The sequence below is a fragment of the Lissotriton helveticus genome, chromosome 5_1, assembly GCF_964261635.1.
Source record: "Lissotriton helveticus chromosome 5_1, aLisHel1.1, whole genome shotgun sequence".
Taxonomy (NCBI): Eukaryota; Metazoa; Chordata; class Amphibia; order Caudata; family Salamandridae; genus Lissotriton; species Lissotriton helveticus.
Window position 1 is genome coordinate 1,550,225,888 of NC_136065.1, and position 26,327 is coordinate 1,550,252,214.

General features: G+C 46.1%; 1 protein-coding gene across 1 annotated transcript in view; it reads right to left on the reverse strand.

Moving 5' to 3' along the window:
- The window catches only part of CNTN2 (contactin 2), a 323,201-nt gene that overhangs the window by 191,295 nt on the left and 105,579 nt on the right, over positions 1–26,327 (reverse strand). Inside the window, exons 3-5 of the mRNA XM_078644632.1 lie at positions 25,726–25,870; positions 24,779–24,954; positions 20,496–20,591 (exon numbers count right to left, since the gene is read on the reverse strand). Coding sequence (XP_078500758.1) covers positions 20,496–20,591; positions 24,779–24,954; positions 25,726–25,870 — 417 coding nt within the window. The remainder of the gene's footprint in view (positions 1–20,495; positions 20,592–24,778; positions 24,955–25,725; positions 25,871–26,327) is intronic.

Consider the following 26,327-nt stretch of genomic DNA (forward strand, 5'->3'; position numbering starts at 1 on the left):
CGGCCAAAATAGTAAATTTCGCGGCCATCGCGGTAATCAGCCGATTTCGCGATTTTTTCGTGAATCGCGAAATCGCAAAATGCTGGAGGGTCTGCCCATTGCTGAAGAAAGTAGGGATCTCTTTGGCTTCTCTCTCGGAGGTCGCAGCTTCCGGTTTAGGCGCGCACCCCAAGGCTATTGTGAAAGTCCTTCAATATACAGTCAAGCTTTGAAATCACAACTTGATACCTTTTCTTTGCCCTCAGGTGCCACTCTTATCCAATATGTGGATGATTTGTTGATCGCTGCTGATTCTGAAAATGTTTGTAAAACAGCAACTGTATCGCTCTTACAGCATTTGTCTGATTTACATCATAAAGTATCGTCCTCTAAGTTACAATATTGCCGACAAGAAGTTACCTATTTAGGTCATCTCTTGTCGAAGGAGGGAAGGCGATTGACTCCAGAACGTATTCATGCAATTGCACGAATGCCTGTACCGTCCACACACAGAGAAGTGCGTAACTTCTTAGGCATTACCTGTTACTGTAGACAGTGGATTCCAAATGTTTCCCTACTTGCTAAACCTCTGTCGGCACTTACACTTAAAGACACGCCCCAGCCTTTGCCCTGGACTGATGAATGCCAAAAGAGTTTTACAGATTTACGTACTGCCTTGTGTTCTGCTCCTGTGTTGGGTACTCCAGATTACAGTAAACCTTTCACACTCTATGTCCATGAAAGGGAAGGTTGCGCATTATCAGTATTGACGCAACGATTCGGCGACAAACAAAGGCCGTGTGCCTATTTTTCTGCAACGTTAGACGCAGTAGCTAAGGCATTACCTAGTTGCCTTAGAGCAACAGCAGCAGCGGCAATTTCTATTCGTCAATCCGCTGGACTAGTGCTAGATCATACTCTTAATGTTATGGTGCCACATGCAGTAGACACTCTTCTTAACAGGACGAAAACTCAGCATTTAACGAGTGCTCGCTTGTCCGGATATGAGTTGACACTTCTTGCTAGTCACATACACATAAAAAGATGTAATGTTCTGAATCCAGCAACATTGTTGCCTGCTTTGGATGTTAACCATGTACAAGATCAGCATGATTGTTTTCTTCACACTGAAGAAGAAACGAAGGGTCGAATAGACCTCAAGGATACACCACTTGTGGATCCGGATGGGATCCTATGGGTAGATGGGTCATGTTTCAAGCTCCCTAATGGTGAAACGACAGCTGCTTATGCAGTAACGACGTTGTACACAGTGGTAGAAACTGCACGCATTCCGCATAATTCAGCGCAAGCTGCAGAATTGATTGCGTTGACAAGAGCATGTGTGTTGGCGAAAGGGAAAAGAGTGACTGTCTATACCGACAGCCAGTATGCATTTGGCGTTGCCCATAGTTTTGGTCGTTTGTGGAGGGAAAGAGGATTCTTTACCTCCCACGGCACCAAGATACAGCATGGTCAGTTGGTAACTGACCTTCTTGAATCACTTGCTCTGCCTACTCAAATAGCGATTGTGAAGTGCAGTGCGCATAAGAAGATTACTGATGACGTGGGTCGAGGAAATGCATTTGCAGATGAGATAGCGAAGGAAACAGCGAGGAATGTCGAAAGTCGCATGTATGTTGCAGGGACTGCTAGATGGGTTGCAGAAGCTGGTATGTGTGAAGACACAGTAGAAAGTGTGAAAGCGATCCAGAAGGAGGCCACTGAGAAAGAATTAAGTACGTGGAGAGAAAGTACGGGAATGTTGGATAGTACGGGATGTTGGACGGAACTGTCAGAGCATCAACGATGGTTGTTACCTGATGCGTATGTACTGCCTGTAGTTACTATGGCCCATGGACCAGCCCATAATAATGCACGGGGTATATGTAAGCTTTTAGCTCCAGTATGGCAGAATGTTGGTATTCCTAAATGTGCAGAAAATGTGGTGAAACATTGCATTGTTTGTTTGATGCACAATCCAGGAAAGGGAACTCCAACTCCAGCAAGTCACTTTGCACCCCCTACGTACCCATTCGAGGTACTGCAAATAGACTACATCCATATGGAACGTTTCAATAATCTCAAGTATGTCCTAGTGGTGGTTTGTGCCTTTTCCAGATGGATAGAGGCCTACCCCCTAAAGGACAACACTGCCTTGTCCACAGCAAAAATACTCTTGAAAGAATTCTTTCCAAGGTTTGGTTTACCGCGCATTGTCTGGAGTGACAATGGAAGTGAATTTGTAGGTCAAATTATGCAAAAGGTGTGTGTAGGTCTAGGCATTAGACAAAAATTCCATGCGGTAAACCATCCTCAGTCAGCGGGTCTGGTAGAGGGCTACAACGGTACTCTCAAACTTAAGCTAGCAAAGATTCAGGCCAGCACGAACCTTTCTTGGCCTGATGCTTTGCCTTTGGCACTCCTTTCTACTAGAACAACTGTTCATTCTCGTTTGGGGCTTAGCCCATACGAGATTGTGTTCGGACGCCCAGCTAATGTCTGGGGAGTCCCCAGACCCAAAAAGTACTCAGATATTCCCTACCCACTGTTGGTTGACTATTTGCATGATCTCACCACTAAATTGCATGTTATTCGTCAACAGGTCCAAAACGCTTTACCAGAGGCCTCTTCAGATCCCGGACACACCATCCAGCCTGGGGATTGGGTGTGCCTGAAAAATTTCCAGATAAAAAGGAACTTGGAACCTCGCTGGGGGCCTCCGAGACAAGTCCTACTTACAAGTCGTACAGCTGTGAAGGTCCTGGGGAAAAGACACTGGATCCACGGTGTGCACTGCAAAAGGGTACCATTGCCTTTGCCTTATGACCAGTGGGTCCGAGAAGGTATTGGTGACAGTGAGTGTGAGCAGGTACCCCGTTTTGTTCCGTTCAGCAGTGCACACCTGGATTGGACTAGCTCAGAGAAAGAGGACGATGATGTTCTACAGGAAGCTGTACCCGTTCATCTGAGACTCAATACCACAGATCCCGAACATTTGTTCCAGGACCAGACAATGCTTGGAAAGAGACGATATAATTTGAGGAAAAGATCCCCTAAAGACAATTAATTTTGACTTTCCTTTTTAATTCTGTTAATAAAGAAAAGTTTTCCCTTCCCTTATCCATCAAGTTGCAGGGTCATGGTAGGAGTCTTGAGCTGTGACCTGAATAGTGACTAGGTCAACAGGACTTGCAGTGTCATAGGACGGCTAACAATCACAGCCAAGTGATTAAGGAAGATTATCGTGAGCAACGCCTTTAGAGTAATGGATAGTGCAGGGAAAGGAAGTGATATTAAAATAATGAAGAGAGCTCATTATAAGAAATTATTATTTGGTCGTTGTGGCGTAGCACTATGTGTTTTAGTAGGTTTGAGTAGTTTATTAGCATGCATAGGATGGCTTATTCATGTCCTACAGTTAGTACCTGTTTCCGTTTCTGTCCCTCTAACTTCCTCGACTACTGTTTCACCGCATAAATTTTACTCACTCCCAGATCACGAGCAAATGAGAAGAATGGAATATTTTAACAATTCGTTTATTCAACTGTTACACCAGCATCAATTGATAGTAAATGTTACTGACTGTTGGGTATGTGGTCTCATACCACATAATACACAAAGAGGAATGCCGTATCTAGCCCTCCCCTTTTCCTATGAAGGTTCTGCTTGGGCCTATCTGGCTATGTTTTCCAATGCATACCAGACTTTACTTCGATGCCCTTCTGGTGGATCCTATAATGGTGGAGTGGATTTCAGTCACAGTTCTTTGATAAAGGGCATTGTAACTATGGCAAAGATTGCTGATATCATCAAGATTCCCAAAGACGAAAAGAGAGCGTATGATGGGTGGAATATAACTTGTTATACTCTTAGCCTTCCTGACAAGCTCAAGCAACAGAGTTCTACACCGATTTGGGTCCTACACCAAAGAGGTCGTTTGTGCTTGCAAATAAATGGCCAGAATACCAAAACTAAGCAAGAGAGGAGCAACTGTTCCCACACCTATGTCTATACCCCTTCTACACCCACACCATTAGTGGCATCACAAGGTGCATATTTCATCTGTCATGATAAAGCTTATACATGGCTTCCCACACACTTCTCGGGAACATGTTATGTAGCTTTTCTCCTCCCTCCCACATACACCGCTCCTGCTGACTATCACAGGAAGAGAGTTGCTAGAGGAGTAGTAGGTTCAGAAGATACAGCAGGGCAAGAAGGAGGGGATTTTCTGAAAGGGTTTCTTCCCTTTTGGGGTCCGATGGCCAATAGCAAAAATATCAGACAGTTGATCCGTGTGGTTGATGCCACTATCAATGTAACTTCTGGAGCATTGAAAAATTTGACTGCTGAGCTTCAGGCGGATCGACTTATGACTTTACAGAATAGAATGGTTTTAGACATAATCCTTGCAGATAAAGGAGGAGTTTGCAAATTGATTGGGTCTAGTTGTTGCATTTATATTCCTGACAACGCCCCTACAGTATACCAAGCCATCTCTAAGCTACATGTCATCTCTGAGTCTATCCACCAAGATACTGGAGATTGGTCTGTGATGGGATGGTTTTGGGGACTACTGTCCACTTGGGGATGGAAGGTGCTAACTTTCCTTGGAATGATTCTGGCACTCGTCTTTTCTTGTTGTCTTTGTCTACAGTGTGGTCCAGCCATGTGTGGACTTTGTGCCACAATCTGTGTCTCCAAACCAGTAGCACAACAGACAGAACACATTAAGATGATGGTGCAACAACATCTTAGTGACCTCATGACCATTGATATCGACTCAGATTGAAATGAGTTCCTTTGTACTTTGCCTGAGTATGGCAAAAGGAGGGTCTGAGGTTACGTAGTTTTCGGCCTCGCTTTGCTACAGCTGCCATTTTGCGTTTAGTCGCCATTTTATGTTGCCTCATTCAGGCAGCACGGCTAACGCGGAAAAATGGTCTTTCAGCCCCTTTCTGCTGCTCGATGTTTTTCTCGTCAAAGAACACCCTTTGTCCTTGTGTGCGATACTGATGTCAGGGTCCGGCCGAGTTCGCAAAGCCATGTCTAGACTGATTAATCCATGACTTACTCCACTGTTTGGGTCCCACCATTCTTCTCTACCTTATCTTATTTAACTGGCCATCACTATTCTCTTTGTGTGTTCTTTCTCTTGTTACACAGCTCTTCTTTTGAAGCATTCTACACATGTTTTGCCACCTGCAAATTGAATTACGGGCACCAGTGTTGATTAACCTGATGGGAGGAGAGCACACGGGGTCTGAGAGGAGGGTGTGTTTTAGACATCTGATAGCTTGTTTTCGAACTATTCCTATTTGTCAGTTTTGTGTATATTGGGAGTTGTCATTGTAAACTTGTGTTGTATAATAGACTGTGCACCACAGATTGAAGTGGCAGTCTCTTGAGAACCTACCTGTGTGGTACTTCTTAGATAACTGTGCTTAGCTGCAGCTAATAAAACTACTTTTCTACGCCAAACAGAGTGTCCCGTGTCTCTGTCGGTCGAGGCAGGTGAACCCGGAGATCTTAGGCGTGCCCTGCGCCGCCTGGCCCATAAGACTGGGTTCTCCAGGTCGCGGAAACCAAGAAGCAGGTCTCCTCCCAGTAGCAGAGGTTGCTGTCAGTTTTGATCTACACCTCAAGGCGCTGTAGAATGTAAAGATTTCACCATAAACGCACCCAAAGCTGTGTCTGTGCACATTTTATTAATATTGCCTAATCTCTGTTTTTATTCATGTGGCATAAGCAGACAAATTTATTGTGAAATATATTTTTCTGAGAGGAAGGAAAAGACATGCATAAATAGCTGCAATGCCGAGCCAACTAGTACTAACTGAAACACGTTACACATTCCTTCTTGTAAGACGTACATATAATCCTATAATGCTGAGCTAACCAACATTAACTAAAACATGCTTCGTCTTAATGGATGTACGGCTGAAATGCTGGATCCACGTTCTGCAACTAAAGGGACCCATCCTTCTTGCAAGACAAACATAAGCAGTTGAAATGCTAAGCCCATTTTCACCATTTAATCACGTTGTACCTCCCAAAAGGCGCGTTCGTGCTTCAGTAGTCTATGTCTCGAGCCAACTGTCCAAATAAGTGTCCTGGCCTCTGGGGCAAGGGATTCCTGTATAAATGATCAGAATAACTTAATGCACAGAAAGTCACGTTCCGTTAACCCCGTTCTGATGCTGCAGCAGGAGTCGCGTTTTCCAAAAATGCCCAGAGTGATCGACTGGACCGAAGCCATTCCAAATTAACGGCAATAATTTGAGACATAACCCACGAGAAGAAATGCTTCTCAAAGACAGTCATATGACTAAATACGATTAACAAGCATTTGCAATGCAATAGGTCTCGCATTTGAGAGAGTTTGAGCTATTGGCATTGTAAATGACAGTGCCTTTTATTTATGTTTTGAAAACCTGCAAGCGGTGCCTAAACACGCACTTTGTACTTATAGTTGTTGCTTACGAGAAGCAAGGCTGGCAGTAACTGCGCCTCTTTTACTGCCAGCCTTACTTCTCGTAAAAAAACATATTTTCCTCACATTTCTTTGATGGAGCGTTCTGGAATCTGCAGATAGGTTTGTCTTCAGGGGAGCAGAAAGACACTATTGCCCCTTCTGGGACGGGGATATAGCTTGATGCCAGGGTAGGCCGCCCCCCTCCATTTGTTTGTTTTGGCATTGTTTTGAAATACTTGGGGATATATGACGGTACAACGCGTACCGTCACAACGCATACCTTTACAACGCGGCCGTGACAACGCAAGTCGTTACCACGACTTGCGTTGGGGGGGCGCGGATTTCGAATAGTTTAATTTACTATTCTAACACCAGTCCCCGTGGACCCTAGGGAAGGTGTTAGGATAGTAAATTAACTATTTTTAGACCTTGAGCGCCCTCCAGCGCAAGTCGTGGTAACGACTTGCGTTGTCACAGCCGCGGTGTAAAGGTACCGCGTTGTGAAAACATCGTTGTAAACGATGTTTACCATACTTGGTGTTCGGTAGGCTTTCTGCCACCTTTGGGGAGCTGATTGGGGATAATAACCCCCATCTGCCTCCTAGGAGTGCAGGAAGACTGCCAGCATATTTTGTTGGAGTATGGGGGCATCACCATGCCCATAATAGCAGTTCCTACCCCTATTTTCTTTTTTGTTTAATTAAGTCTTGGTGTCTAGTGGGTTTTCTGCTCCCCGGGGCAGACTGGGTGTAATCACCCTCATCTTCCCCCTTGGGGGTCAGAAAGACTGCCAGCATTTTTTATTTGGGGTACATGGCCATGCCATGATAGGCAGCCACCACCCCTATTTTTTTAATATGTCCCTTGTATCTAGTGGACTCTCTGCCCCCCTTGGGGGCAGATTGGGGTAATCACCCCCATCTGCCCCCAAGGAAGGCAGAATGACTGCTAGTATTTTTTAGGGGGTGGTGGGCCCATGGCAGTGCACATGATGGGCAGTTACCACCCCTATATTTTCTTTTATATGTACCTTGTGTCTACTGGGCTTTCTGCCACCCCCAGGTGGGCAGATTGGGAGTAATCACCCCATCTTACTCCCAGGGGGGCAGAAAGACTGCCAATATTTTATGATGAAGGTAGGGGCATGCCTATGCCCTCACCTTCATCATATTTTTAATTAAGCCCTGGTATCTAGTGGGGGTAATCATTCTCTATCTGGCCCCAGGGGCGGCAGAAAGACCGCCAGCATATGTTGTTGGGGAATGGGGGTATGGCCATGCCCGTAACCACTTCTATATCTTTTTTAACTAAGCCTTGGTGTCTAGTGGGCTTTCTTCCAACCCGGGGCAGATAGGGGGTAATCACCACCATATGCCTACCATAGGGGTGGGGGAGTAAGACTGTAGTCATCAAATGTTCTTGGGGAGGACAAGCCCTTTCCTTAGGGGCCGCTCCCTTCATCCGTGGTGTCTAGTGGGTGGATCTATTCTTGGGGAGTGCTCTCTTGTGGTGATCCCCAACCAGGGATCCACAGGCCAATGATATAATTGGAAAGATGTATTATTTTTAAATTATTTAAATTAGTAATTTATATTGTCGAAGCTGGTTACTAGGTTTGTTGGGTTATAGGGTGGGAAGTTAATTTTGTAATAATTAACAATTACTAATGTATTAATAATTATTACATTGATTTATTATATACATTTTGTAATAACATTTAAAAAACAAAACAAAAAAAAAACCTTTTATTGAGCAATAAAATAAGAGTTACAGAGATGGGCCTACAACCACACGGGCTGGCCGCTAATAGCAACGCACAACATAAGTAACGAACGATCATTCCCGTGACCGGGCACTAAGAATGTACCAATTATTGCTCGAAGCTTAGGACAGGACATAACAATTTTTATATGAAACATAAAAACAACAAACTCTGAACAAGGCGAATGCACAGTAATCAAGTCAGCCCAGAAGGTGGAGGGGAAAGCAACTAATCAGGAAGACAAAAGCAAAGCAATGAAACTCGGCATGGCCGAGGGGGGGGGGCCAGCGGGGAGGGCAGGAAAATCCTAAAACCATATGAAAAATTTTCGGGAACGTCAGCCTAGGGGGACAGGGTAACATCGGGAGTGTCAACCAAGGGAGGGGCACAAATATCTCCACGATATGCATTCCACTGACCCCAAATCTTCGTCCACGCCCTGGGTCTGCCCCTAGCCACATAGACGGTCTTCTCCGGAACATGGACCAGTCCATGTTATCCTCCCACACCGAAACTTCGGGAGGTCTGGATGCGCCCCAAAGTTGCGCAATGTCCCGCTTCGCGACCATGTATCCCAAGGTCGCCCATCTGGTCTGGGTCACAGAATAGTCGGTGGGTTCCCACATGTTCAAGAGGCATCGTCGGGCCTCAGGCCGCAGGGTAATACCAGTCACAACAGTCATCACCGCAAGCACATCAATCCAATAGGCTGCTACCACCGGGCACTCCCAAAGAATATGCAGAAATGTAGCACTCATCCCACAACCACGCTTGCATAAACCATCCGGGGAAAAACCCATCACAACCAAACGCGGACCAGTTACATACACCCGGTGGAGGATCTTAAGTTGAACCAAACGGAGACGGGCGGGGATGGCGACCTCTTTCGGAGAAGAGAGTGCCGACTGCCAATCCTCGTCATCCAAGTCCAATCCGTCACCGACCCAAACCTCCCTAAGTCGGACCAATAAGTCAGCGCGATTATTAATCAGTTTCTTGTAGATAAGGGAGATAGTGCTATCGGGCAGGTGCCCATCCAGTATACGATCCTCAAGGGGAGAGGACTCGGGCAGGGTCACGTCAGGAGTCAGAACCGAGGCCAGGGCATGCCGGACCTGCAAATACCGAAAAAACTCTCTATCACTCAAGTCATATTCTGCCTTAAGGGCCTGGAAAGACTTCACTCTACCCTGCACACAGACGTCACCCACTTTACATATCCCAATCATATCCCAGCGGTCAAAGCCCTTAGTAGACCAGAGACACCCCAAACGTTCAGAAGCATAAAGCGGGGTCGCCATTGTCAGTCGGTTCTCCCACCCCAAACTCACATTCGCGGCGCGCCACACATTGACTGCGATCCTGGACGGGCCCACAAGATGGCGCCCGGCCGTGTAATAACATTTTTAAAGTGATTTGTTAGGTGCGGGTGGGTTTGTCGAGGTATAGGGTGGAAAGTTAATAATTAAATATTATTTCTTAATCGATTAAATTAATTTAAGAGTTCACAATTTATTAGCTATTAATTATGTTAATTGTGTTACATTTATTTATTTTAGTTATATTATTAGTGTGGACTGCTAGCTTTGTGGGTATATAGTGTGGAAAGTTAAGTAAGAAATAAAGGCAAATCTGTATAAATTTATAATTATTTATTACATTGGTTAATAATTGTGTTGCTTGTTTAATTGTGTTTTTATATATAATTTGTTGGGTCAATTATTAAAGTTTATATTAAGAGTTAGATATTTGGATTGAATTAATAGGGGTATGTTTCACATATGGTATGCATTTGAATTGAAGTACTTTCCCTACTGTTACATAGACTGGAGTGGGAGTGGTAAATGTAATTCCTCTGGTGTCCAACACTTTCCCTACTGTTGCACAGACTGGAGTGGGAATAATAAATGTTACTCCTTTGGTGTCCAATGCTTTCTCTACCGTTGCACAGACTGGAGTGGGAATAGTAAATGTCACCCATCTGTAGTCCCACATTTTCCCTTCTGTTGCACAGACTGGAATATGAGTAGTACATTTGATCCCTATGGAGTCCAACAATTTCTCTGCGTTTGCACAGACTGGAGTGCAAATAGTAAATGTTACCACCCGAATTCCAATGCTTTCCCTATTGTTGCACAGATTAGAGTGGGAATACTAAATTTTACCCCTCCGGAATACAGCGATTTCCCTACTGTTGCACAGACCGCAGTGGGAATAGTAAATTTTACCCCTCTTGAGTCTAACGCTTTCCCTACTTTTGCACAGACTGGAGTGTGTCTATAGTGTATGTATTATTTGCAAATTTTAATATTCTTTAAATATATATTTTATTATTTGTTTATTTGGTTAATATTAAAATATTTGTATATATGTCTATTTTTTATATAATTTTGTATGTTTTAGTATTTTTTATATTTATTTAATTTTGGAATCTATTTAATATTTTGCATTTGATTTGTTGATTTATTTAGTATTTTATGTACATATATGTACATAGATATATATTTGCTTTTTAAAGTAGTAAATAAAAAATAATATAATGTAAAATATATTTTTATAAGTGTTATATATGTATATATATCTTTGTGTGTATGTATATATAAGTATATATCTATACATAGTATTAAATGTTACTTACATTTATTTAATCTACATTATATTAATATGATATATAAAATATATAAGATGCACTATATTAATAAATGATATTTGTTTATGTTTTGAAACAATATTAGTGTAAAACAAGATATTTGTAAAATATTTTTGTACTTACCATTATAAGTATAGGGAAACAATATTTTTGTAATCAATTTTTTTTACTCGATATTTATGTCCCTCGATTTTGTTGGAATCAATATTCTGTCGAAGATCCAAGAATTTGGTGCAAATTTATGTCCACTAATGTTTATATATCGGGATTTGCATCAAAAGCCAAGGGTGGTTGCATGAGAATGCCCATGCTTCACCCATGGAACACCTCTTGACGCATAATAACACAAAGCAGTGCATAGTGCAATTTTACGTTACTTTGGGATACCATCCAATGCAAATAATGATTTGCTGTGGATAGTAAATTTCACCCTAACACTTTGCAAGAGGTTTGCTTCACAAAAGTGGCACACAAACTGTGCAAAGCGTTAGTAAACCTGGAAATGAAGTGTCAGTAAGAATGAGTGAGAAATAGTGAGATTGAGGACCCGATTGCGATGTCGGACTGACCGGAGTCCGTCCAATATCGCTCTGGAAATGGAACTGAACGGCCTCCTGTCGTTGCATGCTCTCATAGCAAAGAGCAGGGGTGTAGTTCATCCCTGCACCCCGTGGCAGGCACCTCAAGGTGCCTGCCACCAGAGCAGGGATCAACAGGGGGGCACCATAGGTGCCCCATAGGCCAACCATTTGGTGGCCTTGCACCCATGGGGGCCCTGCTGGGGCCCGCAAAGACAGTTTCCCAATGCCTTTCAGTGTCAGAAAGGCAGGCACAGAAAGGCAGTGTGAAACTGCCATCGCAATCCCTCGGCCTGAAAGAGCCGGGCGAGGGATTGCTCAAGGCCTTCCAAATGGTGGACAGGCTCTCTGAGCTCATCGTAAACCATTCGGAACTTCTGTTTGTAATAATTTCAACCGACTCCATCAAAATGGTTCAGTCTGAAATTACTACAAACAGGAGATTATGATGCTATAAGGATGGCTCCGACCATTCCTTACCACATCATAATCGGGCCCTCAGAGTGAATGCAAGTGAGTGAGTGAGAATCAATAATTAATAATGAGTGTAGGGGGGTGTAAAAGATCTGAGTGAATACAATGAGTGAGAGTGACTCTGAGTGAGAGAATGGGTGACAGAATGAGTGTGAGCAAGAATAATATGTGATGACTACAGGTTTGTTGTTGGCCCTGGCATACTGAAAGTAATTATTGTCTAAAGGAGAAACCCTGGGCAAAACCCTGGCACTGGCATACTTGCAGCAGTTTTTAGCATGACACAACACCTGCAACAAAATACTGGTAATTCTTGGCATAAAGGGAACCAATGGTAAAATTGCATATTAGAGGTAATTCATGGCATATAGGGCACACGAGGCAAAATAGTGGCATACTTAAGGACATTCTTTGAATGTCACACCAGTGGCACATTGGAAGTAATTTGTGGCATCTCACTCTATCCCCTGGCATTTTGATGACATCTAGGTATATGCGAGGGTGGCAACCATGACAAAATGCTGGCTCTGATATACTTAGGCAATTTTGACATGAGTCACCTGCGGTACATGGTTGGCATAAATTGCAAAATTTGGGCACTCGCATATTTTAAGATATATAAGGGAGCACTCCTGGAATATGGGGGCACCCATGACAAAGTGCCGGCCTTGCCACAATGGAGGTGATTGTTGGCACTTGGAGGCACCCATACCACGTTTTGAAAATAATGGGGTCAACTTGAGCGAAACAATGAAAAGATTTGAATATTGAATTAGTGCCCTTTCAGCACCTATAGAATTTTAACAAATGTATCTGGAAATTGTGCATTAAAATGCATAATTTCATCCATTTCTCTTAAAAATGTTCTCGAATGGAGGAGATGCCCCCTGGAAGAGGTCTGGCTTACTTGCCTTACTTGCTTTGCTCACTTACTACAACTCAAGGCAAGTACTATGCCCTAGATAAAGTCAACCCCATAAGGTGGATGGTGTGTAAAATAGACATTTATCTGTGTTACACTGTTATGCTAATCATGCAGTTTTATTATGGAACTTCAGCAATGTCAATTGTTGTGATCTTAGGGTCACGTTACATGCTTTCCTGGCAGAAATCAGGGTCATTGCTCATATGGTGTCACTTCCTGTGATGTCATTACGGTCAAATGATATGTGATGTCACTTCTGGTACCCCCTGGCATTTTAATGTATTGACACCCATGATAGCAGGAGTTGGAACCCACAGTGGTGACCACCGCCCTAAGCAATAAAAGGCGCAGTAGCAGCGCAGCTTGTCCACTGGGCAGTGGAGACTCCTTGTCTTGTTTCTCAGGCAGCAGTGCGTTATTCTATGCATCCAGTGACCCTACAATCTTCTCCAATCACATTTGAAGAAGTGTTATTTGGATGGTTTCAAGGTGTTAGGAGTAATTGAACAGCACCGTTGTGTTTATATCGAGGGGAGCGTTTGCAGTCTTCTTCTTAAGGGCTCTGACCTCGTCAGACATTTAAATACACCTCGCTGTAGTGAACTGGGGAGCAGGGCTGTCTTTGAAACATGGAAGCGAAAGTTACATAGACAGATGGGTTAGTTTCCCAGCATCCATGCCTGGCAGCATTTCTCTTGTTAAGATAATTATCTTGCCCAAAAATGTGCATTTATTTCAAGGCTGTTTCTTTAGTTCTGTCGGGGCTGCTCAGTAAGAAAATTAAATAGCTTTACTTGGGGGCAAATAAGGCGTGGGTGATCTGCCAGGAGAGGATGGAAAGCTCTGACCAGGGCGACTGATCGATTCGATTCTTCCGTGCCCGCCCTGGAGATCGATGGCAGATGGCATGGATCCAGTTTGCCTCACTCTGACTCAACGCAGCTGGTTTGTTTCTACAAACGTGGATTCATGGCTGGAAGTCTGGCCCCGCCCACTGCAGCCTGGATTTGTAAATGGCAGATCCCTGCATTCATTAAACTTTAATCCAACACATTGTACTGGACAAGGGAGCCCTGGGCAGTCTTCCAGGTGCTGGCAGCTCCCAGAGAGTCGACGAGTACCATGGAGGCAGCCAAGAGAGCCGCTTGGCTACCTGGCGGACTCATGTTCATTGGGGTCCATTCCCGGGCCATAATGTGTTGCCCTGTCACCGTGACTGGTAAACCTCACAACATAAGTGTGATTATAGGGCAGGACCACCTTAAGGTCAGGGATGCCCTAGTCTCCCTGATTGTCCGTACCCCTGTATGTCATACACATACATTATACCTGAAACCGGGGTCCTCAGTTTTATTCAAAGTGGAAAATGTCGCTCCCCGGCCTCAACCAGGAACGGACACCGTGATGAGGTGGAGAGGGGTTGTATGACAGTACAACGCGGGCTATTACCACGCGTGCCATTACAACGCTGTTTTTACAACTCAAGTCGTTACAACGACTTGCGCTGTAAGCGCTCGATAGTGGAATAGTTTAATTTTCTATTCCAACCCCAGCCCACGTTACAGTAGGGAAGGTGTTGGAATAGAAAATTAAACTTTTCCTTGTACAACAGCGCCCTCCAGCGCAAGTCGTTGAAACGACTTGCGTTGTAAAAGCAGCGCGTAGTAATGCCCGCGTTGTAAAGGCTGTTCCCCGTGGAGTCAAGGGTTAACAATAGCGGGTAGTGGCTGAAGAAACAAATTAATCCTCATTCAATTGACTTCGCATAGCATATGTTCCTCACATGCTACCGCATAAGTCAATCAATCAATCATGCCATTTGTATAGCGCACTACTCACCCGGGAGGGTCTCAAGGCGCTTGGGGGGAGGGGTATGCTACTGCTCGAACAGCCAGGTCTTGAGTTGTTTCCTGAAGGCGAGATGGTCCTGGGTCAGCTGAAGGTGGATGGGGAGGGAGTTCCAAGTCTTGGCAGCCAGGTAAGAGAAGGATCTTCCTCCGGCGGTGGCTCTTCGGATGCGTGGTACGGCTGCGAGGGCGAGGCTGGTGGACCGTAGCTGGCGGGTGGGCGTGTAGAAGGTCAGGCGGTCGTTGAGGTACTTGGGGCCCAGGTCGTGGAGAGACTTGTGTGCGTGGGTGAGGAGCCGGAACGTGATCCTCTTGTCGACGGGGAGCCAGTGCAGGTTCCTCAGGTGGCTGGGGATGGGGCTGCGTCGGGGGACATCCAGGATGAGTCGGGCGGAGGCTTTCTGGATGCGCTGGAGTCTTTTCTGTAGCTTGGCTGTGGTTCCGGCGTAGAGGGTGTTTCCGTAGTCCAGTCGGCTGGTGACGAGTGCCTGGGTGACAGTCTTCCTGGTCTCGGTCGGGATCCAGCGGAAGATCTTGCGAAGCATACGCAGGGTGTTGAAGCACGATGAGGAGACGGCGTTGACTTGTCTGGTCATCGAGAGGGAGGGGTCCAGGATGAAACCCAGGTTGCGTGCGTGGTCGGTTGGCTTGGGTGCGGTGCCCAGGGCTGGGGGCCACCAGGAGTCGTCCCAGGCGGAGGGCGAAGATCCCAGGATGAGGACTTCCGTCTTGTCCGAGTTCAGTTTCAGGCGGCTGTCCTTCATCCACTCGGCGACGTCTTTCATCCGTTCGTGTAGGCAGGTTCTGGCGGTGTCGGGGTCTCTGGTGAGGGAGAGGATCAGCTGGGTGTCGTCGGCGTAAGAGATGATGTTGAGGTTGTGCTGGCGTGCGATGGCTGCGAGTGGTTTCATGTAGATGTTGAAGAGGGTGGGGCTGAGTGAAGATCCTTGCGGGACGCCGCAGATGACTTCGGTGGCCTCGGAGCGAAACGGGGGGAGGCGGACTCTTTGTGTTCTTCCGGCAAGGAACGAGATGATCCACTCCAGTGCCTTCTCTTGGATACCGATATTGCTGAGGCGCTGGACTAGGGTGCGGTGGCAGACCGTGTCGAACGCAGCGGAGAGGTCCAGGAGGATGAGGGCCACTGTTTCCCCCTTGTCAAGCAGGGTCCGGATGTCGTCGGTGGCTGCGATGAGGGCGGTCTCGGTGCTGTGGTTGGCTCTGAAGCCGGACTGCGAGGGGTCGAGGGATCCGTTCATCTCGAGGAAGGCGGTCAGCTGTCTGTTGACGATCTTCTCGATGACTTTAGCAGGAAAAGGGAGGAGCGAGATTGGGCGGAAGTTTTTGAGATCGGTGGGGTCCGCTGTAGGTTTCTTCAGGAGGGCACTGATCTCCGCGTGCTTCCAGCTCTCCGGGAAGGTGGCGGTGTTGAAGGAGGCGTTGATGATGTTCCGGAGTTGGGGTGCGATGGTGGAGTCGGCCTTGTTGAAGACGTGGTGTGGGCAGGGGTCGGTCGGTGATCCGGAGTGGATGGTGTTCATCGTGCGGGCTGTGTCTTCGGTGGTCACCGTGGTCCAGGTACGAAGGGTGGCGGTGGGGGCGTTGGTTCGACGGTTGGGTGCGTGGGTGGGGCGCCGAAGCTGTTGTGGATGTCGGCGATCTTGCGGTGGAAGAACGAGGCGAGGGAGTCGCAGAGGTCTTGTGACGGAGTGATGTCGTTGGTGCCGGTGCTGGGGTTGGAGAACTCCTTGACGATAGTGAAGAGCTCTTTGCTGTCGTGGGCGTTGTTATCCAGTCGTTCCTTCAGGGATTTCTTCTTGGTGGTGCGGATGAGCTGGTGGTGCTTGCGGGTAGCGTGTTTGAGGGCGGTCATGTTGTCGGTGGTCCGGTCGAGGAGCCAGGCTTTCTCGAGGGTGCGGCAGGTCTTCTTGGAGTCCTTGAGGTCGTCGGTGAACCAGGATGCCTTCTTGCTTCTGGGTCTGCTGGGAGGGTTCTTTAGTGGCGCGAGGTCATCGGCGCAGGCGGTCAGCCACTGTGTGAAGTTGCGTGCTGCTTCGTTGGGGTCCGTTGTGTTGGCGGGTGTGCTCTGGCTGAGGGAGGTGGTGAGCTGGTCTGCGGTGATCTTGCTCCAATTCCTGTGAGGTACCTGTTGCGGGTGGTGGTGGGTCGTGGATCTTTTGAAGCTGAAGTGGACGCAGCTGTGGTCGGTCCAGTGGAGTCCGGAGGCGTGGCTGAAGGTGATGTACTTGCTGGAAGAGAAGACGGGATCAAGCGTGCGGCCGGCGTAGTGGGTGGGGGTGTTGACCAGTTGCTTGAGTCCGAGGTTGGCGAGGTTTTCCAGCAGGGCTGTGGTGTTGCGGTCCTTGTTGTTCTCCAGGTGGAAGTTGAGGTCCCCGAGAAGGATGTAGTCAGTGGAGGGGAGGGCGTGCGGGCTGATGAAGTCTGTGATGTCTTCGCTGAATTGTGTGCGTGGTCCCGGGGGTCTGTAGACGAGGGTGCCTCTGAGGGTCGTCTTAGGGTCGGTGTGAATCTGGAAGTGGAGATGTTCGGCTGCGGCGAAGGAGTCGTTGGCATCGGTCATGATGCGGATGGTGTTCCTGTGGACGATGGCGATGCGACCTCCGGTCTGGTTGATGCGGTCCCTCCTGATGATCTTGTACCCGTCCGGGATGGCGATGGCGATGTCGGGTGCAGAGGAGGCGTTCATCCAGGTTTCCGTGAGGAAGGCGACGTCCGGTGATGTAGCATCGAGGAGGTTCCAGAGTTCCACGGCGTGTGTCTGGACGGAGCTGGTGTTGATCAGGATGCACTTGAGGTGGTTGCTGCTGGTGTTTGTCTTGGCGGGTGCGGGGCAGGTTCGGAGGCAGGTGAACTTGCAGGTGCAGCAGGTGAAGGGTCCGTGGGTGCGTCTCGGGGTGGCTCGGCAGCAGGCGTGGGTCCGGCCGGCATTGAGTGCGTTGAGAGTGGCGGCGTCGTAGGTCAGTCGGGTCGTCTTGCCTCGGCGGGGAGGGCCAGGGGTCCTGGCGCTGGGCGCGGGCCAGGCGCGGACGGGCGCAGACGGGCTTACCTTTGGCGCACCTTCAGCGCTCAATCGGTGCTCCCGCTGCGCGCGTCCGCTGCGCGGTCGCTATGGGGACATCATAAGTAAGGACCCGGGAGGGAAGAGCAGCTGGGTGGCGGGAGCGGGGCGGCGAATGGAATCACAGGGGGGCGGGGCCGCAGGGAGGCAGCGGCGGGAAATTCCAAGAAGCAGCGGGCAGCGGGAAATTCCCAGGAGCAGCGGGAAATTCCCAGGAGCAGCGGGCAACCCTATGTTGTCTTCAAAGGCCTGGGAGTGACCACCGGCTGAATTCTAGCATGTGGGCTGGGCGGATGGCATAGCCAGTGGCCAAAGAGATAATTTTGCCTGCTTCCATGCCACCATACCCTGCATGTGTGAGAGCTGCTATTTGGGGGGACAGTGATGCTGTCCCAGCCATGCCAGCCACTCAGGGGCTGAAGGGAGGGCTGAAAGGAGTTCGGTTTGGTGTCTGCTTTGCACCTGGTTGGTTCAGTTGGGAAAGTTTAGTCAGATGCCATACATCTGATCTTTTTATAGTGTAAAGTTACAATGCGGGCAGTAGGGCTCACTCGTTTATAGTGCAAAATACATGTTAAATTCAGTAGGCTTTTCAGGGTAGATTGCTATCACACTAGATTTTGTCACAGGAAATCTCAAAGATATCCATGACATGCAACAGAGGTACAACATGGACATCGAGAAAAATAGTTGGTTCCTCAGGGCTCATCCATGATCTGCCCTTTTAATATGCACGTGGGCCTGCTTGCCAAGATTGTTAAGGCATGTGGTTTCGAAATAATATCCTATGCAGATGACACCCACTTGTTTATTTATTTATAAACTTTTATATAGTGCGAACTTGATCCCGAAGGATATCAGAGCGCTTTACAATTTGAAGGAAAGGAAGGTAACAGTTCAGTACATGAGACAAATGGAGAATCTACATAGACATTGAATCAAATAGGGCTCACATAACAGGCTGTTTACAAAAAAAAATTCATTTAGGCAAGATCTTGAGACTTCCAAAGTTAGATTTATTGACTATATGAGAAAGGTGGTAGCTTGGATGAGTTTCATCTGCCTGCAACTGAATGAAGGAAAGGCTCGACTCCTCCTGTTTGCGAAAGCGCAGGAATTCTGATGAGAAGATTGGTGACTGAAAGAATTAGGTCCAGTACCGTATCCCAAGAGTGTGGTAAAAAAGTTGTGTTTTTAGGTGGCTAATAGGTCATCTATCCATGAAGGAACAGGTTACCTCTGTTTGTGGTACCTGTTAAAGCACTTTTTGTTTGTTTAAAAAAGTGTTTCCTTGGCTGCCAATGAGTTCCAGGAAAACACTGTTCCAAGCAGCTTGGGCTATGGTAATACACCTTTGGTAGCGGCCAATGAGACGCGCCTCTCTCAACTGTAGGTGGTACAAAATACTGCAGCTCCATTATTATGAAAACGTCCGCCCAGCTCCCACTCTGTACTACCTTAAGAACACTTAATTTAATACCAATCAGAAAGTATAATTTGTTTAAGCGCATGTCTCACGCACAAATCGTTCCTGGGGAACAGCCCCTCCTACCTACAAACCAGAATTTACTGGTACTGTCCGAGCAGAAGTCCGAGATCTAAGCATTAAGCTCTTTTAAATCCTCTCTGCAGCCAAACCTCCAGATACGAAGGCCATTCCTTTTCCTCTCTAGTCTCCTTCCATTGGAACAAGATTCCTCCTTGTATGTGATCTTGCTCTGATTTTGGAAGGTTAAAAAATTACTGAAAACGTGGCTTTTCAAGTTTCTCCCTAGAGCCGAGATACTCCTTAGGGAGTGAGTTGTTTCCACTTTTTAAGCCCTTTTAACTTAACATAACAGCAACAGAAACAACAGTTACAAGACAGGTGTTGATAATTGTATTGCTGACACACATGCACAAACACACATGCACTCTTGACATTCTAGCCATCAGCTAATCTGGTGGTCTCCATGTTTAACCAATTTGTGCCCGAAACGTTCATGCTATCAAAATTCATCTGGGAGACACAGCACCCAAATAAATAAAACGCCTCACCCCTTGAAGTACTTATCTTCCAAAGTGCTCCTTTGAGAATTAGTGAATAAGTGAGTCTCGTGAACACCTAGTAAAATCTCAAGACCTACCAGTTCATAGATGCCTGAAATCACACATTGCAGAGGTGGACATGTTATCTCTGTCTCATAAGCTCAATATGTAAAATGGTAGACCTATTCTGTATGGTCAGCCCCACCCTCCAGGTGAACAGATAATGTTTCAAGGGCTGGGGGTCCCTAGACGAATACAACCTTGCACAGTAATCACAGCTCTAAACTGAGCTAGAAATCAGTTTAGTGCTGCCACTTTGGAAGGAAGTCGAGAGGACAACAGAGGTAACATGGTACACCATAGAAATGAATGTGATTTTTAAGAGTCTCCCATTGGCACACCAGTGCACAACCTCCTTCAGCTCAGCTGCAGAGAGTTTTAATGGGAGTCTGAAGGCCCAGTGACCTATAGAAGCAACTGCCTCTCTGAGCAGGGAGCTTGTTTCAATCTTGTGTCAGGGTATGTACTTTCGTCCTCCCTTCTGAAAATACAGGCTGAGCACCCAGAGTTGCGGGGTAACGGTAGCAGCTCACAAAATGGTGTCAGGAGTGGGACCTATTTGGAATACTTGGCAAAGAACCCGGCAAGGCAACGCTGCTGTAAGCTAACAAGAAAGAAAGTCAGCAATCCCTGCTTACCTGGGTAATGTGGTGGTGGGTGGCAGTGGATCACCGTGCCCCAACCCTCCGTGGCCTTGACTGCTCCCCGCTCCTCGGACGAGAACTCCTGCAGATCTGAAATCACGAGAGAGAGTTGAGAGCATATAGGGTGGCGTTGGGAACATGGAATGTACAAACTGTTAGGCCCCAAAATCATCAAGCCTGCCTACTGTATACTTTTTGTTAAATGACATATAATATATGCTCTCCGATTTTACTCATGCTCACCCAGGAGTCTCGTTCCATGGGCATTTAAGACTATTTTTGTAATTAACAGCAGTGCAGTTCAGGATAGAATTCCTGAAGCCATTTTCTGTTAAAGGTGGTGTGGTTTTGGACACAGTTCACGGCTTACATTTTGATGATTACAGTTACTACAAAACACACGTTTATGTTCAGTGAATAGCACATTTCACCATCAATGCATTCTCCTCTTCCAGCATCATCCCAGAGCACAGTCCTCACGAAGAACCACTCGACCTGGCATCTTACAGGATAAGAAATGTACGCAACAACGCATAAAAGCCGCAGATAATGAGCTTGTACTGGTGTTGAATTTAGCCTAAACCTGAGATAGCAATCTAAATCAAATATTTGTGTGAAATCTGGCAAAGCAACAACTCATGCAAATTGGCTTGGTTCAAACGTATCGCAAGCACTTAAACCAAAATAGAGAGTGCTGAGTTTTCGAATACTCCAGAACCTGGTCATATCAGAAAGCTAAGCAGGGAGGCAAATTAATGACACGGTTTCGGGAAAGTAAACCTTCCCCACACTGCGAATAATATTTGGACCACTTATTTCCAGTAATAAAAAGATCACTATATATAAGGTTCAGGATAGTTAATCTGCCAGTAATGGCTTCCACTAACAAGCATTTGCAATGCAATAGATCTCGCATTTACGCAAGTTTGAGCTATTGGCATTGTAAATGACAATGCCTTTTATTTATGTTTTAGTTTTTAAAACATAAATAAAAGTCATTGTCATTTACAATGCCAATAGCTACAACTCATGTAAATGAGACCTATTGCATTGCAAATGCTTGTTTCATCCTGCTACTTGGTGCTGCCCTGCATGGGAATTCCTACCTGGAGAATGACAATGCTGTCCAGAACTGCCCATTCCTTCCTGACTTCCGTGACCTTGCATGGCCTCCACTTTTACCCTTACTTTATCGGTACCACAGAATCAGTACTTCAAGGTTATTTTTTGGCCAAATGTTCTTCTGGGGGACAGTTCCATGGATTTACAACACAGTCAGCAAATCAAGGCCATTGCACTACAAGTCTTTGCTCATAGGTAGGACCACTGGAGTAACCCAATATTAGGGCCGCTGCGTTCTGGGAGTATTTAAATATTTTCCACACTTGCTGTATGATTCAGGTTTTTCGGTATCAGTTGCAAACATTGATTCTGGCTCAGATGGATCAAAAGAGGCTTTAAAAAGCATCAGCCGTGGTCCCCCGGGTGGGGGCAGACACTTTCCAAAGATTAGCTGTCACCATTTCGTTGCTTTGCGGCTGTATTCGGGTGTTAGAGTCCTGCTAATGAGGAGAAACGTTTGCCCAGGCAGTACTACTGTGTTGTAAAATGACAAAATAGCAAAATATTGCAACAGAATGTGCCATATTACGCTGCATCATTGCACCTATTCTGTGTCTGTTTACATTTGTACCTCTCCAGTCCCTGCAGCACCTGTTCTGACCTGGGTCTCAGGCTCTACAACGGCTCTGCTGACCTGCTTCTCTGGCTCTACAGCAACTCTGCTGACCTGGTTCTCTGGCTCTAGAGCGACTCTGCTGACCTGGTTCTCTGGCTCTAGAGCGGCTCTGCTGACCTGTTTCTCTGTCCTACAGCGGCTCTGTCGACCTGGTTCTCTGGCTCTACAACGGCTTTGCTGACCTGGTTCTCTGGCTCTACAGCAGCTCTGCTGACCTAGTTCTCAGGATTTACATCAGCTCTGCTGACCTGTTTCTCAGGCTCTACAGCAGCTTGCTGACCTGGTTCTCTGGCTCTCGAGTGGCTCTGCTGAACCGGTTCTCTGGCTCTATAGCGGCTCTGCTGACCTGGTTTTATGGCTCAATTAATACTAATGAAATTCCCCCATGGTCAAGTTATAATTTCATATGTGGCAAAAACTCACAACATTAAACCAAAAACCTTCAAATCAATACAGGTACAACAATAATCCCTTCTTTCATTTTACATATTTTATTAATTTTTTCATTAATTTATCAAAAAGGTTTTTTTCATTTTTTTGGATCTTTACTTATATTCATATTTTATCATAAACATTGATATTAATCCAATTCATATTAAAAGTTACAGTGTGAATACAATGTATTGGGAACATAAAGTGCTTTACAATAAAACCTAGCACCCTGTTTGTCACACACCAACCAACATACACACCTACTCATTCATACCACTTAACCAATTTACAAACTCAAAAAAAACCATTTCTAAGACTGAGGTAACACAGATATTATTTGTGCAATATCCACGCCAGGTCTACGCGCGTTTCGGCGGAGTCAAACCACCTTCCTCAGGACCAAACCAAAAAGAGTTACACTCTGATCTCTTTGTGTGTGTACAGGGTACCTTAAATTAAAGAACACCTGGCTTTGTCCAGTTTCTTTTGCATACGGGTAAAACCTTTTTCTTATTATTAGGTCTCAAGAGATTTGCCCCAAATGTATTCAACAGATGTAGTTGCGGAGACTATTCTCAATTTTAGTATATGTCGCCAGTTGGTACAATCATTTCATCGGGGCTTCCACTGTTAATTCCTCCCAGTTATTTCTCACATGTTGTCCCTTATGGGCAGTACTTTCTTTGCTCGTGTGGGAGTAGACGAGGCACCTATTTTTCTGTGGTTCGTGTTTCTAGTCACCTATCTCAGTTCAGGTTGAGGCGGAGTCTTCAAAGGTATATACTTCGTAGCTCTTAACTTAGACAGAGTCTTATTGCGTTCCTTAAGGCGACATAAATGGTTCTCCCGCCTCGTCTCTCATACCTTATCCCGCTATGCCAAAAGCGGCATAAGGTACGAAGAGCTACGAAGTATATACCTTTGAAGACTCCGCCTCCACCTGAACTGAGATAGGTGACTAGAAACACGAACCACAGAAAAATAGGTGCCTCGTCTACTCCCACACGAGCAAAGAAAGTACTGCCCATAAGGGACAACATGTGAGATATAACTGGGAGGAATTAACAGTGGAAGCCCCGATGAAATGATTGTACCAACTGGCGACATATACTAAAATTGAGAATAGTCTCCGCAACTACATCTGTTGAATACATTTGGGGCAAATCTCTTGAGACATAATAATAAGGAAAAGATTTTACCCGTATGCAAAAGAAACTGGACAAAGCCAGGTGTTCTTTAATTTAAGGTACCCTGTACACACACAAAGAGATCAGAGTGTAACTCTTTTTGGTTTGGTCCTGAGGAAGGTGGTTTGACTCCGCCGAAACGCGCGTAGACCTGGCGTGGATATTGCACAAATAATATCTGTGTTACCTCAGTCTTGGAAATGGTTTTTTTTTAGTTTGTAAATTGGTTAAGTGGTATGAATGAGTAGGTGTGTATGTTGGTTGGTGTGTGACAAACAGGGTGCTAGGTTTTATTGTAAAGCACTTTATGTTCCCAATACATTGTATTCACACTGTAACTTTTAATATGAATTGGATTAATATCAATGTTTATGATAAAATATGAATATAAGTAAAGATTAAAAAAAATGAAAAAAACCTTTTTGATAAATTAATGAAAAAATAAATAAAATATGTCAAATGAAAGAAGGGATTATTGTTGTACCTGTATTGATTTGAAGGTTTTTGGTTTAATGTTGTGAGTTTTTGCCACATATGAAATTATAACTTGACCATGGGGGGATTTCATTAGTATTAGTTGTGTATTGTCCTCTCTCATCCCCGGTCATTTAAATTAATCATAGAGGGGGTCCCAAAATGTATGTGATCACATTCCTGGTTTTATGGCTCTACAGCAGCTCTGGTGACATGGGTCTGTAAACAGTACCTGGTACTGCTATCTGAGACTTTGCACAGCACCCACTGCTGGCTGATATCTAGGCCTGTGCTCAGTAGCCACTGTTGATATATGGGCCAGTGAACATAACTGGCTGCTAACATCTGACAGTGAACAGTACTGATACCAAATTCAAGATGCCACCAATGCCCTGGCCGCTCATTAGAGCCCGTGCCCAACCACTCCCTAAACCCAGGATACTTACAGCCAAAGCGGAAGATGGCTTCTCTGCTGAGCACAGTGCCCTTGGTGTTGGTGGCCACACATTGGTAGATGCCCGTGTCAGTGGCTTTCACTGGGCTCTCAATCACCAGGTTGCCCCCAACCAGTCTGTAGCGGGGGTCTGTCTCCAGATTGAGGTCGGTGCCATTCATCTTCCACCTGAAGGACAGAGAAGGAGAGGTTCAGAGCTGGTAGATCCTGCACAAGTTTCGGTGTCCCCTTTGGGTCCTGCTTCAAGGACGGTCGTGCTTTCTGGGTGAAAACTGAAAAGCATAGGCTATTACCTGGAATTGGTTTGGGCTTTTTACCTGTAGTTTGTGGGTATTATCTGTAGTTCTGTAGTTATGAGAGCTCACCTGTCATGAGCATAGAGTTACTTGTAGGTGATAGAAGGGAATCTGTAGGGGGGCTTAACTTTTAGTTTGTGGAGGCTTTAAGATAGCTGTGGGGTGTTACCTGTAGGTGGTGGTTGGGCTCACTAGTAGTTGGTGGGGGACCTGATTGTAGTTGGTACAGGGCTTGTCTGATGTTAGTGGGGAGACTTGAGTTAGTTGGTGGTGAGCTCAGCATAGTTGGCGGGTGACTTATCCGTAATTGGTAAACACTTACCTGTGGTTATGTGGGCTTTCTGTAATTTACAAGGAGCGTGCCTGTAATTGTTCAATGATTTCCCGACGGGTTGCTAGATAATCTGGATTTAACTGTTCTTGTATATGTCATTGGTGGGAGGTCTACGGGAGGGTGGGAAAGGCTCACTTGGGGTTCACAAAGGACTGATCTGTTAGTCAGTGTAAGGAAGCTAGATAGAGGGTGGTAACTAGGTGGAGCTTACCTATGTTGCCTAGATCTAGGCTATTAGGTTGTGAATTTGTGGAGCAGAAAGTTTAATTAGGGGGTGGGAGCAGCATTGTGATGTGGAAGTGGTGTTACCTGTAAGTGGCTGGGGGGCTGGCCTTTGCCCGACAGGTCAGGGTGATTCTGCCCTCTGATGACCCCTCAGGAAAGAGGACATTGGATGGTTGTTCTTCAAACACAGGTCCGTAGCTCCCTGCGATGCTCTCTGTGGGTCGACAAACTGGTGGCATAAGCACAAGAGAAGCACAGAGGTCATCATTAAGGTACACTGACACACTGGGGCAGCTCCAGAGGGCAAAGAGCACACCAGCTCAACCACACAGTTTATTACTGGAGCATTTCCTGAAACCGCCACAGAGGGCACAGGAACACTTTGACACAACCACAAATGAATCATTGGAACATTCTCTGACACAGCCCCAGTCCCTGTTTCAAAACTGGGACACACCCTGACTCAGGCCCCTATGTTATACAGAAGCATGTTTCTCACCCACATATCATCAGTGAAGCATGCTTCAGACACCTGCGTTCTACTGAAGCATGTTTCTCACCCACATATCATCAGTGAAGCATGCTTCAGACGCCTGCGTACTACTGAAGCATGTTTCTCACCCACATATCATCAGTGAAGCATGCTTCAGACGCCTGGGTTCTACTGAAGCATGTTTCTCACCCAC